This window comes from Lepisosteus platostomus, chromosome 2 (genome assembly GCF_059453375.1).
Source record: "Lepisosteus platostomus isolate fLepPlt1 chromosome 2, fLepPlt1.hap1, whole genome shotgun sequence".
Lineage (NCBI taxonomy): Eukaryota > Metazoa > Chordata > Actinopteri > Semionotiformes > Lepisosteidae > Lepisosteus > Lepisosteus platostomus.
The window spans coordinates 8,482,313-8,496,886 of record NC_142612.1 but is presented as its reverse complement, the minus strand read 5'-3'; the positions used below and the strand labels follow the sequence as shown (position 1 = coordinate 8,496,886).

The following is a 14,574-nucleotide window of genomic DNA, read 5'->3' as shown; positions in this document are numbered from 1 at the left end:
GTTGGTCTTTTATACATTAAGCCTCCCTGCTTCATTCTGCAGTGACATGTCTTGCAGTTCCTGCCACTCTGTGTGGTAGTTCTGCAGTCTGGTGCGCACAATGTAGAGCTGTATCCTTACTGTGTGATGGGCCTTGCTGTTTACCGTGAATGCAGGTGTTCACTCGGGAATGTATGAGCCACTACCTCAGGGTGTTTAACTTCCTCTGGAGAGCCAAGCGCATGGAATACATTCTCACCGACATCTGGAAAGGCCAAATGTGCAATGCCAAGCTACTCAAGGGCATGCCAGGTGAGCAGTTATATACAATATAATACAAGCACACCAGAACCTGTGCATTGCAGTGCAGGTTAAAAAAATATATATTTTTTTTGTTCCAGCAGTGGGCATCTGCAGAGAAAAGGGAAAAAAAATACACATCAGCTTTTTAACACTCTTTAAGACTTGTGCAGTCCTTTTATCAAAGTCCCTTATTTTAACTTGGTGCTCCTTTCTAAGAACCAAGGGAAATTCTACGTCTCTACTAAATTATTTGCAGTTTTACTCCTCTGCACTGTGATAGACTGAAGAGGTCGATTAAACTGGTGTATTGTACTGTACATAGTTTGACAAGTGTGCATTTCAGTTCTGCTTAGTCACTATTTTCTACTATCCTGATAGAATTGTATAAAGAATCAAAAATGTAAGTGCAATGTTTTTAACCATTTGAGCTATTATTGAATTAAATCTAGGAACTTAAGTGACATTCTAAAGACACTGTGACACATTTCTAAAAGGCATACTTTTCATTTACATTGAAAATAGTCGTTAGTAAACAGCTTGACTCACAGCTTCTTCATGATTCTGCTTTCAGGATAAGTTTTTTTTCCAGATTTTTGGTACTGAGAGATATTGATGAAATATTTCTATGAGTTTTGATGAATATCTGGTCTCATTATTTTCCAGTTTTTCAGGATTTGTAAGCAATCGAAGAACTAATGTTTATAGCTCTCCTGCCAAGTTTCTTTTCTTCCTAAAATTGACATTTGCAGCACTCAGTTAAATGTAACTCCTACTGTTGTTAAATACATATGAATAAATGTGTATCATTGACGCAAGGTACTACAATTTAGTTAGAAAACATACATAACTATATTTTACAAGGGATACGTTTTTATGATGTATGTTTTACAAAGATATTAAAAAAGTAATGCACAGAAATTAATTTTAGTCATTTGCAAGGTGAAAGCCCCATGCTTCTAAGTGTTTTAATTATCTCATTCCAGTGGGGTTTGTTGTTTCTTGTCCCCTGTTGCTTGTAGAGAGAAATGGCTTGAAAGAGGGCAGCCATGGGTCTTGAAGTCACAGATGTCTTTATTAAGTGTTGAAAAGCCTGTACATGTTTCTTTTGCTCTAGACAATGGTTGGGTACCTCTTTGGAAGAGAGATACATTTTGATTGTGTGGTCATGGAGCCTTTATTATAGGTGAACAGATGCTGCCTAGGTTAACCGGTGTCTATAAATTGACCCTGTGTGTATTGCGGTAGCCTGGTGTCCCATGCAGAGTGTAGTATCGGCTTCTGTCCTGTCCTGTGCTTCAGATATAGGCACTGGTTAGTTGCAATCCACAACAGAAATACACAGTTTTTCTGATTATGGATGGATGTTATACCACCATTTTGGTTTTTTCATTCTTTTAATTTTTAATTTTTACAAAGATGGCTACCTTCTAGTTATTGATAGTTGTCAACTTCTCCTCTAACACAAAGTGGCAAGACGCGTGGAATAATAACAACCACAGACTGAAACAATGTATTGACAAAGTATCCAACAAACCTGCTGGAAATGACCTACCCAGACAAGCCTGGGTCAAGCTGAACCGACTAAGAACCGGACATGGCCGTTTCCGGGCCACCCTACACAAGTGGGGTCTCACTGATGACCCAACTTGCGAATGAGGCGATGGCAAGGAGCAGACAGCTGACCACGTCCTATACTCCTGCCCTCGCTTCAGATGCCCCGGCAACTTTATTGATTTGGATGATGCCAGCCGCGACTGGCTGAGGCACCTGACTGTGACAATATAACTATGTAACCTTTGCATGTTAAGCTCATACGAATATATATATATAACTTCTCCTCTTTTACAATTTCTGTGTTTATTACAGAGCTCTCTGGTGTATTACATCAGTGTCATATTCTGGCCTCAGAAATGGTCCACTTTATTCATCAGATGCAATATTACATTACATTTGAGGTAGGCTTTCACATTTATAATGTCTCTGTGGTTATTTGTGTCTGAGAATTTTCATGGTTTTTGTTGCTTTGTTTTTATGCTGTATTATAGTGATTTTTTTTTATTTAAAAGTTCAAAGAGCTCAAAGGGGATCATTTTGAAGGTTGGTGAATGTGACTGCATTTTTTGTGACCCAGTAGAAATCTCCAAATTGTACCCCTGAGCGTCTTTGCGAAGACAGAAATTCGGCATTCTTTAAATAACAGTATTAGGCACTGCTATCTACTGCCCATATTAAGATCCTGCATTCATGAATTATGAAAAAGGTAAATAAAATGTGACCTTTTGTTTTAAATTTTGACAAGTTGAACAGCTGTGACATGGAAAGTGCTAGGAATTCAGTTCTGTGGAACCACCTTATATGTAATATGATACCATCAGGTCTAATAAGCTCTGGTCGGTAGTTCAGTTGTAACCTGTTGTAAACTGAGTCAGAATCAGAAACAACATGTCAGAAGACATGTCTTTCATTTTAGATGTTAAAACCAAGTAATAAAGAATCAATCTTAGAATTGCATGGACATTTTATCCATATCATATTACATTGATATAATGAATATATATATATTAATATAGAATATATTAATATTATATTCAAGTGCAAAGTAATAAAGTCCTGCATACGTATTCCTATTTCACTTGATTAAATAATTGGGTAATGCCATGTTCTTAAATTAAGAAATTAAGTGTATGGTAAGTGATTTTAGTGTATGGTGTGCTGGCTTTAAGCCATTGCCAAGAAGTGCTTTGGACCTGTGATGTAAGTGGAAGGTGGACTGCCGATTCACAGATGTGATGAATAAAGTCTGTTCTGTTCTTGCAGGTGCTGGAATGCTCTTGGGATGAGCTCTGGAACAGAGTCCAGCAGGCCCAAGATTTAGACCATATTATTGCTGCTCACGAAGTGTTCCTTGACACCATCATATCACGCTGTCTGCTGGATACCAACTCCAGGGTGGGCATTCACACTGTCCTGTTATTGAATCATTATTTTTACACTTGTTCCGATGTCTTTGTGAATCAGATCTAGATTGCATTTTACAAATGTAGACGATGTAGAATTGAGGTATTTCTTACTTCTTGTTAAACACAAAGAACAGAATATGGAATATGCAAAATACTAATGGATTATTTGAGAGCTACTTCTAGTCCTGAAAGAAGCATCTAAAGATGTGTTCTTTCAGGACTTCTTGTGTTATCCCTGCATATTTCTATTTATATTAAGTAGAATGACTCCTTGTATAAACAACCTTGATGTTCCCATTAATAAATGTGAATTCAGTTTTAACTGTGTGATTGTAAGACCTCCTGTTCACTACTGTGTAACTTAACAATAACACAAGAATCGTCCTCTGTCCCTTCAGGCTCTCCTGAACCAGCTCCGAGCCATCTTTGATCAGATCATCGAGTTCCAGAATGCCCAGGAAACCCTGTACAGAGCAGCCCTGGAGGAGCTGGAACTCAGACTGCAGTTTGAGGAGAAGAAAAGAGAGAGAGAGAAGGAGGTACAGTCCAAACTCCACGAAGGTGTAAACCGTGGATGAGCTGAGCCATTTTGAGCAGAACTGTCCTGTTTATACTCCTCCGTTTGCCCCTTTTGAGTACTCTGTTGAGTAAGGTTGTTGGTGTCCTTACCCAGTCTTGTGGAAACTCCGGAACAGTTGTATTATTCATGATGATTTATAGTCAATATAAGGAACCTGACTTCACCAGGAATCAGGCTATTAACTACATGACTTCATTCAATGGTGGGATTTCTTTGTGGAGGGGAATCAAAGAGAAACTTTAGTAATGGACTTCTGCACACTATTCTGCACACAGCTGTTTTTAAGGTCCAGGAGGTATACTGGCTTTGAGGTTTTATCACAACCTTATAACAAAAATGACTTCTTAAAATAGTAATAGGTTTATTCCATGCTGAAAAAAAGAAGAAAGAAAACACAACGTTTCAGCCGTGGAGCCTTCTTCAGGTGTGAGGTGTGTGTGTGTGCTCACACCTAAAGAAGGCTCCACGGCCGAAATGTGTTTTCTTTCTTCTTTTTTTCAGCGTGGAATAAACCTATTACTTGTTCCTTTGCAGCCTACGCATGCTGACACAGCTACCCACCTGAACTTCTTAAAAAAGTTGTGCTTCTTGATAAATAATTATTCGTATTACTGTCACTGTGAGAGTCTTTTATACTAAATGAACCCATACGAAGAATATACATCTTTCCATTACTCAGTGAACTAATTGGTGAATACAGCAGAGAGTTTTACACAGAGGTATTTTACACATTTTTTTAGGTCATATTTTGGCGGACTCTAGTGGCAGGTCGGTGGTCTTTACAGCCCTTCCGTTGGACAAACTGCAACAATACAGAAAATGAATTTAATAGTGCTGTGATTTATGTAAATGGAGTTTGGTTGTTTTTTTTGCAGCGTTGTACCACTTGCTGACTGAAGCTTGTATTGCAGGGTGAGTGGGGAGTGACAGCAGCACAAGAAGAAGAAGAGAACCGACGAATTCAGGCATATCGAGAAACCATACCAAAAACGCGTTCCCAGTTACGGATACTGACACATTTCTACCAGGTACGTCGCCACACTGCATGACCTGTCTCCGTCTATACATTTTTCATATAACCTCACAACTACTGGAGGAAACCAAGTGGCTTTTTAATTATAGGCCTTCATAAGGAGCTCATATTAAGCCCAGCAGCCTGAAACACACAGGTTGGAATAGAATATTTCCCATCCAGTACAAATCTTAGCACGATGTCTTTAGTGGTGGATACTGTAGAAATGGCTAGTCGAGATGTCAGATGAGGATGGGTTGTTGTCCCACCCGTTGGCGTTTAGCACCTCTGTGAGCTGGTTTCAAAAGAGCAGAGATGATGTGTCTTGTCCTGTTTAATAGATAAAGCAGTGGCAGGTTGGACTTGGCTACACAAAACTGAGCTATAAAATGGGAAAACAGAAAATATTATGGAAAGGGTGATAATAAGATTAAATAATGCTAGAATTTGGAAAGGTAATATTGTCTTGAATAACACGTAGAGTCTGGGCTTAAAAATAATACAATTTAAATGTAAATTAGGAAATTGTTTTCAATGTTACCACAGGAGGGGAGTAAATGATGAAGTAAAGTGGAGATAATGGGGAACATCTAGACAAGAAAGGGGTATAGGTGATACATTAATATTCAATTCATGTGGAATGAGTTAAGAACATGCTTAGGATGAGCAAAAACAAAGTATAGTATTAAGTTGTATTAGCATACAAAAGGCAGAAGTGTTACAGTTTATAAAAACACTTACTCTGAACTACTGTTCATGGTCTGAAGGTATTCTATCATCTGTAATTAAGGAAATGAAAACCCTGCCAACCACTACTCAAGAAGAATTAGAAACTCATTGAAAATGGGTAATGTACATCTGTTACAATGGTGGCAAAACAGAACCATTTTCTGACACACAAAGTTAGAACTAAAACTAAATTAGAGCATTTCTAAATTGCTCTAGGATTCTAGAGGATAGTCAGCGTGGGTTTAGAAAGGGCAGGTCTTGCTTAACTATGAAAAGACTATGGGTATCTTGGTTGTCAGCACGTTATTTTAATTTTCCACTCTATTAGTCTTACTCCTCTTAAATGTCTTACTTTTTTAAAGATTAGCAACACATTACTTAGACGTTATTGACCAATTAAGCCAGTAATCTGTTCAGTTAAGAAATTTCTGGTATATCTTGATCTTTTTCCAGATAATCTATAAACCTACTTAATTTCCTGTCTAATAGATTGTTGTTGGATTGTTCTGGTCATTAGATGTTAGTGATTTCATGGTTACAAAATCTGCAGGATTGGAGCTCTCCAGGGTGGGAGCTGCAGAGTGTTGTTCCAGATCATGTGGGAAAGCACTGAAAAAGGCACACAACATATTTGACCAAAGCATGCTACTTTAAATTGTAACAGGAGTCATATTGTAATCATATATTACATTGGAAAAACTTAGAATATTGTGTACATTTTTGGTCAACATGATAACAAAAAGAAGTTGCAGCTTTGAAATCAGTAAGAAAGGCATTTAGGTTTTTTTTTCTCACACATTTTCCTTTTCTCCAAAATATTCTGATTTGGAACATTGTTTAATATTAAATTATGTTTTTAGGTTTTGACCTTGAATTCTCTCAGCTTGTTTTGATCCCATGCCAAAGTTTAATATTTGCATTGTTTGGTTCCAGTTGAGGCTGACAAACGAATTTGTCTTTCAGGGTATCGTCCAGCAGTTTTTGGTGTTACTCATGACAAGTTCGGACGAAAGCCTGCAGTTTCTTAGCTTCCGCTTGGATTTCAATGAGCATTACAAAGCCAGGGAACCCCGGCTGCGCGTCTCCCTGGGGACCACTAGGGGGAGACGTAATCCCAACATGTAAAATACTATCTTCAGAGTTTTCTACCGGTTTTCAATAGGGCTACATGGACCTTTTTCCACCTTATCAAAAGCCTTCCATGTCATTGCCAAACAAAAATGCTCCAGAAAATAGAGTGGTTAAAACAATGTATAATTTTCGTAGCACAAGGTCACAATGCATTTTGTTTTTGTGGTTTAGCTTTTGCTCCTGTATAGATGTTGAGCACAAAATGATATTCATTATTTTTTCTAGATTTCTTTTTGTTTGCTCCATTGTTGTCTTTCTATGATTCATGTAAATTGACCCTTTCTGTTTAAAAAAAAACGATTTTGCACTTTTAAATGTGTATCATCCTTTCATTCTGCATTTCATGTTTTAATGTTCCTTTTCTTAATTGTTGTCTGTGAAAGAGCGAGGTGGTCACTGAATCTTTGTAAGAACATGCAGTTAGATTTAGCCACTGTGGCATCAGCCATATGATGGATAAAGTTTAAATGTACAAAGATTTCAGCATTCAGAACTTGATCTATTCGATATCGATTTCCCCTGCTTTTGAAGAGCACAGCTGTGCTTGAGTAGGCCTTCACAGTCTGAGCACTCCCTTAAAAGACCTGCTTGACAAATTGATCTGCAGGATTTAAGTACATTAATGTATTAGCTATGGCAAAGTTAACATTTCTGACATTGTTACTGCATACAAAACCACTTCTGTCCTTCTTGTGCTCAGATTTGTAGAATCATGTTACAATCACCTGTTCCTCAGAGATTAGGAATATGGAACAGCTCTACAGTTCCAGAGGTCTGAGTAGACTTTATCAATGATATGGGATGCTGCAGTGTATTCTTCATGAGGAAGTTCTCTTCGGGAGAAGGCTGATGTTGAAAAATTTGTTCCCCTTTTGATGTGTAACATTTTATTTGGTATTTATTTCTTTTCCTGAGTGTAGTCATTAAAGTGTGACCTATGTCCTGCATGTCTGAATTAGCATTGTTACAAATGATTGCTTTCTCCTGAAATGTGCAGGCTAGATTTGTCAAACCGTTTACACCAAAGTGCACCATCATTTCTGAAAAATAATCCGACTGTTAAATTTTACAACGCAAATGCTGAGTGCGATGAAGGTTTAGATTTGAAACCCGGAGGTTCACCTAATTTCACTTTTTCTTGGTGGTAAAAGTTGATGTCTTGAGCTGCTTTTACTCAAATAAAATGGTGTTCTTACACTTTGGCGCCAAACCCTTGATAAATCTCCTATGTGTTGTACAAGTCCAGTCCTGTATTTAAGAAGCTGAGATGAATCTCATGTTAAATCGTACCTGTGTTCCCAATGGAATAGATTGGGGGGGAAGGGTATTCTGTGAACCTGTCCTTACAAATGGAGCAAAACATGAGGAAATCCCCACCTTTATTTGTATAGCGCAGATGTATATAACATACATTAAAAGCCATCTTTTCATTTATTCTTTAATAAATGATCATTTTTTATCACCACTGTTGATGAAAGGAAGTGTTTACTTAAATGGAGGATGCACAATCTCTATGTAAAGTTTAACAGGAGGGAAGGACTACTGTTCATGATTTCGGCCGTTTTATATTCAATGACGGCTAAATTAATTTGAAGTCCATAAAATCACACATATCTGCAGCCTCTGTCTAAAGAGGATATGTAAAGATGTACCGTTTTAATCGTCCCACTACCAAATTTTAAATTGACCTAGTTGTAAACTGTATATTGGCTTTTGTCAAAAATAAGTCAAACAAGTGAGACCAGCAGCTAATCTTGCTGCCAATGTGCAGGACTAGACATTTTTTCTGCTTCTCTGCTCATTTTCTGTCCCTGTTTTTAATTATTTGAGAAAAGGGGGAACCGGATTTTTTTTTTACATCAAGTTAAAGTAGACCTAAAATACGATAGTTTTGAGTGATAAATTCAAAAGATACTCAATGAATTTAAAATGGAACAAATTAAAACGAAATCGGATTTAGAAGTTAAAGCGGAATGGAACTGCACAAGGATTAAAGAAACCGTGTGATTCCAAAGAAATTAATCACGGTGTGAAAATGCCAAAGGAGTAAACTAAGATACCTCTTCACAGTCTTCTCACTACTGCAAGAGCACAACGCCCCTTATTGTCCCGCAGTCCCCTGAAGCTGTGTTCTGTGTTTCCAAAAACAAGTCACAGTCCTGCGCTGCTGAAACCTGAAAATACACTTAATAGGGGACTTAGCAAGGCAGGCGATAGGATATTTAATGAGGTAAAAGCCGATCTCGTTACATTTTGCAGATCTGATCATGTCTTTGTCATTGAGGTGCATTGTCGTTCAAATTACTCTTGAATTCGTAACAGCTCAAGACAGAGCCTGGGTGATAAGGATAAGAATCGACTCTCGTTGCCTTACTGAGACAGCTCTACTGGCGTGACCTTGTTACCAATCAGCTAATTATAGGTTTATGTGTACTGTATGTCCAACGCCTGTTCTGTCTCCCAAGAGAGGTCATACAACTAATACAATTTTGCTTCTAGAATCAGAAAAAAAAACATGAACGCAAGTACTTTTCAGAATTGAGGTATGTGGGCGTTATCGACCTGTTTTTAAAATGTGATTTGGGTCTCACGTGTACTTCTTCAAGTCAATCAGTTGCAAACCAGTTGGAGGGATACGTAGAGGGTAAATACGAAGTTGCTATGAACTGCTCCCGGATTCATGTCAACGACTTTTGGTAGCTTGTGCGTTGTAAATAATACATCTCCATATGAAGTCATGACAAAACCAACACATTAAAATTAGTTTTCCTGTGTTTCCGATTGACGAACTATCTCTGAAAAAAAGATAATTTCCTTCGTTAGTTGTAAATATATTTATTGGCATCCGAAACCTAAGAGACACAATAGTTATGAGTCTTTCTAATTGTGGTTGTTGGCGATCAAATCCCCCCGGGTTCATACAACGCTGTTTCGGGGTGAAATCTGACAGCAACGAGGACAGGACGAGCTACCTCGACGAACAAGAGGACTTGGACTCGGGCATTTCTGACGTCAAACGTTTGGTTCCGACGGCAAAAACACCCGGCACCCTGCAAGACGGTAATAGCCAAAGCTTCTTTAATGTCCATTGCAACAACGCTCTGCCATTAAGCGACTGTATAATTTGTGTAACAGTGTTTCCAAAGCTCAGGTAAGTTCTACGTGTTAAGCAAATTGACCCCAGAGCTACAATGGGGTACATTTTTCGTAAAGGTGTTTGGATTCGGTAGGAGACGTTGCTTTTCACGAATGGTATTGCTTGCACAATCAGCCCACTAGGTAGCAGTATAAGCAAATTAACCAATTTGACCATTGGTACTGACCATTGTAACAATGCAGAACTTCCCAACGTAAATATGTGTCATGTTTACATCGGAGGAGGACAGTGACTCCGAGGTAGGTGTCTTTGGACTGGTAAGACAAAAGAAACATTTCGTTCTACATCAAAGTTGTCATCTCATAGAGGAAATGGCTGGAAATGCTCTCCAAAATGCTTTCCTGGCTGCTGTGCTCGTTACATCTGACACCACATTCCCAAGCCACCCACAGCCAGTGATCAGACAGGTTCCGCTGTGCACACAGACCTCTCCTCCTACAGTATATAAGTGAACATTTGTCACAATTCTGTGGATGTCACTCTACGGCTAACTAAACGTCAAGGATCTACTCACGTCTTGTGGGGATTTTAACCCCAGATGAGGGGCTTGAGAGGCAGGTGAATCAATATTCCTTACAATGCATATCAGTAGTGTATTTTTTAAAAATTCACAGTTTTACTAACGCTACTTGCGTTACTTTTGGAGATGACCACGGAGCTGACTGTCGGTAGGGATTGTGCGGTATTGTTTTACACTTTATATAATCTGCTCCAGTATTTGCTAAATGGAAAAAGGCTGTAGATGTGTCATTCGAAAATAAATTGCATTTTAAAAATTTAGATGCTGAATTGGTCTCGCAATGTCAGTAGTTACTCCTCGGTTAGGACAATTTTAAATTACAAGAACAGTACAGCCGTTTAGCTATCAAATGTTCATGGTGGCACGAATATTTATCTGAAAAATCTGGCATTTTATGAAGATTTGTTTGTCCAAAATTGTGTTCCGTGTACTTGTAGCGTACACTTAGGGTATTAATTAAATATTAATTTAATTTTAGAATTGAAAATCCTTTTACGTTTTTTATTATAATTAAAATTGAGGTAAAAAAAATATAATGAATACCAAATTGATTGTTTTGTTATTTCACAAGCTAAAGATGTGCTTTACAGTATATGGATGGATTCATCTGTAAAATGAGAGTGGAAGTTGAGTTGCACTAAGATCTATTTTCGAAGCAAGTGCAGTAAAAAGTCAACCGCTCTGTGCTCAACTGCTGTGTTTTGGTTTTATATAGCAAATAGCCTAAACTTCTTTAAGCCTTCTGGTAATTTTCAGAGGAACAGGTTCTTCTCAATAGACTGTTGTACAAGGACTTTCACAATTTTAACAACTCAATGGAGTTGGGCTTGTGCATCCACACAACCCAGAAACTGGAAACTTCCTTTACTGGGTGTTTGTATCTGCTGCATGGTGATGTGTTTTTTTTTCTTGTTTAGATATTTAAAAAAGGAGTAAGCAAATAAGTAGTCAAATGTCACCTGCATTGGGAAGCATTTTCGTTTTGTAACACCACTCTGTTGTGTAACAGGGTGGGTCTTTGTTCACAGTTCTAGGAATGGCATAAGTTTGACCACTAATGAAGCCAGAGGTGTCTGGGTGGGGAAATGTCTCCTAATGTTTTATAAATGCTGTAACATGCAATGCAGGTTCTCTGGTGTTCTTCTCAAAGGATCCAAAAGCACCTTGGAAGGGCCCCACTTCATCCACCACTGCAGCACCCACAGAGTTGCCCATTTGCGCCGACTGCCACATTGCATTCAGTAGCACATTGGGTGGAGAAGTGAAAATTGCTTTGTTAATTCGGATTAAAGTATTGCAGAAAACGCTGGGGCTGGGCTGGCCAGCTAGAATTTAAATGCAATTAATTGGGCGGTGGCATTCCGAAGAAGTTTTAATTTTTGTACCGTGTACCTTTGTAAAAATCAGTGGGGTGCAGTCAAATTAGAACAAATAACAGTAATGGTCTAGTCCGAGGTATCTCATATACCTGTAGGCTTTTGTTACACCCATTTGCTAATGATATGATAATCTCATGCAGAATGCTATGGTAGACTAATGGCCTCACATCAGCTGGAGTGTTAACCCCTTATTTTTACTATCCACTAGCCAGGTTTTAAAGCTAATACATTTTCTTGAACACCTACTGCCTGCAGTTTGACCATTTGTATCATATACTGTACTCAATTTGTATCCATTATTGAGTGTCTTGTTCAAACATCTCTTGAAATGATAGGTAATCAGGGAAGACCTTTATTTTCTAAATCCATGCCTTCTACTCCCTAGAGTCCTGTAATACTACAGAAGATCCTCTTATTTAGTTTTGTTTATGATTTCCATGACCTTACTGTACATGTAATAGAAATAAGCCTGGTCCTCAATAACATCACTTCTTGTTTTGTTTTTGGTGGGATTTGAATATCAGTTGTTGTAACTTGTGCTTGAACTTGAGTATCTGTGAGAGTGATATTGTGCTTTCAGGTACGTTTGAATGGAGACATCTTATCTGGTAAAGGGGTGTTAGGTGGCATTGAAATGTTAGGCTGCTGTGTTGTCCACTCGGTATACAGTACATCCTGGGAGCAGTGCCACCATTTTCTTTGGCAGCTTCGGCTTGCTTTTTTTTTTTAAAGGTTCATATCTTCGTAAATGTAGGACTTGGCAGTTCCTCTATCTGCTAGTGCCCTCCTTGGGTTCTGTAGCTTCTTCAGCTGTGCAACTAGAATTTGCTCCCGTTTTCACAGATGGAAGTTTAGAGACTCTGTTTAGAGTCTTCCAGGGAGTTCTTCATGTTGCAATGCTGATCAACAGCTTGATGTTCATTATCGGGTAGAAATTTTATGTATACTGATGTAAGATGGATGCTTATTTAAGGAAATCCATTTTTCTGTTAGAGACGAGGAAAGATACAGCTGTTTCTCCCCAGGTGTATGCACAATTAGCCAATTCTCCCATAATCAACTCCAACATTTAGCACACATTGACTTCCACTGGTCCATACAGCTGCATTTTTCTTCTTCTTGTCTGAATTTGCTTCAGGGATCCAACAGCCACATGCATGAATAAATTAGAACGATCATACACTCAAACTAACAGTCATGATTGTAGTCATTTTATGACTACATATATGAATGAAGACACCGAAGGTTAGATTAAAGATCTTTCTGCATTATCAGAAAATACATGCATATTTGTTTTTACATAATGGAAAGATTTGTCAAATGTGGCGTAAGTGCTTATATTTTGAAGTTTACACAAAGCAAATTGCACTCTAGTTCTTATTGGGCAACATGTTGACTTAATGTTGTTGATTTGGAATAAATTCTATATCAGTGAAAGGGGAAGCTTCTAACATATGTTAATACAAACCTGGTTGTAGCCTGTGCTTTTAGCATTTTTTGAGTTTTCAAAAGAAACCTCCAACTAACTGCAACAACCTCACTAAGCTGGTTGGCAAAACCTTATTATAGGAAGTGTCCTGATACTTTACTTTGCCATGAACAGGTTGATCAATAGTGAAAGTCACAGGCTAGTTCTGTAAATTGTTGGTATGCATGATTTCCTCCGGGTTTGCAGATGATGCCGTCATGTCGGATTTTGTCCAGTTTCTTTCATACAGCCTGGACAAGCATACAGTATATATCTTCACTTGATTCTGAGTCATTGATGCAGGCTACGGCCTATCCCACAAATGTTCAACAGGCCTCAAGTCTGACAAATAGAGCATCAGTGGGACACCTGTCCCACACTCATTTCACAAGAAAGCCTTTCCATGAGCATCATGATAATGTGCATTGTCCTGCTGGGCAGTGGTCATGTCTGGATCATCCTGCAGCAAGTGAGGTTCCAACATGAGACCAATGTAAGGTTGGTAGAGTCAGGTTTCCATCAATCAAAATGTGGAGCTCTGCAGCAGCTTGACACTCCTGACCAGACTGTCCCTCTTGGACTTGTTCATCAATTAGTGTCTTGTACTGAATGATAACTGACTGTTGTGTATGACTGCACCACACACACTGACGTCCATAAGGGCGATCTACAAAAAAACATCTGTCCGTAGCTGAAGAACACTTGGCTTTGCTTGCAGCACCTCTGTGTGTTGTGCTTTTAAACACTGGAGAACTGCTGATTCATGGGTTATTGCAGCTTGGTGTTTCTGAAGCTGTGGAAATAGTCCAAAAATGATGATGAAGGAACACAAAGGAAGATGCTTCAGTCTTGGCATGGGAGTCCCCCAGATTTTTACCAATTGATAATCAGTGTTTGCCTGTAACGTTTTGCCATGCTTGAAATTGCTGGTTACCCCAGATGGCAAGCAATGGTACACTGATTTAGTTCAGCCTGCAATATAATGGCACCAAGGTGATGCTCTCTTATCAGTGGAGCATACTGGCTCCTTTCTGTGTTTTTTTTTTATCTTGACTTTCATCTAGCCATGTGTTCAACCATTTACATCATCTTAACACTAACCAATCAATTCTGTCACTAATGAGGTGCTTTAGTGCCTATTTACAAGATTTATTGATTTTATAAATGGACATAAACATTCAGTTAATCAAAATGAAGACACAATTTAATCCTCAGTATATTTAAAAAGTAGTGTTTTGGAGCGGCAACTAAAATGAAGCTTTTTCAGGATGTAATTAAAATGTTGTATGGCAAGAAAGTATGCTTTTGTTTTATAAGCATTCGGCTCTTGCAGTGCATTGTGTTCAGTAACCTTGA

The 14,574-nt window shown here is 38.4% G+C and overlaps 2 protein-coding genes across 2 annotated transcripts in view; both read left to right on the top strand.

Moving 5' to 3' along the window:
- The window catches only part of tubgcp3 (tubulin gamma complex component 3), a 30,651-nt gene extending 22,492 nt beyond the window's left edge, over positions 1–8,159 (top strand). The window contains exons 17-22 of the mRNA XM_088596796.1: positions 156–291; positions 2,149–2,237; positions 3,100–3,231; positions 3,641–3,781; positions 4,734–4,850; positions 6,527–8,159. Coding sequence (XP_088452922.1) covers positions 156–291; positions 2,149–2,237; positions 3,100–3,231; positions 3,641–3,781; positions 4,734–4,850; positions 6,527–6,688 — 777 coding nt within the window. The 3' untranslated portion in view covers positions 6,689–8,159. The remainder of the gene's footprint in view (positions 1–155; positions 292–2,148; positions 2,238–3,099; positions 3,232–3,640; positions 3,782–4,733; positions 4,851–6,526) is intronic.
- A 2,188-nt stretch (positions 8,160–10,347) lies between these two features.
- Positions 10,348–14,574, top strand: part of mcf2la (mcf.2 cell line derived transforming sequence-like a) — an 85,355-nt gene continuing 81,128 nt past the window's right edge. The window contains exon 1 of the mRNA XM_088649086.1: positions 10,348–10,409. The gene's annotated coding sequence lies outside the window, so the exon portion shown is untranslated. The remainder of the gene's footprint in view (positions 10,410–14,574) is intronic.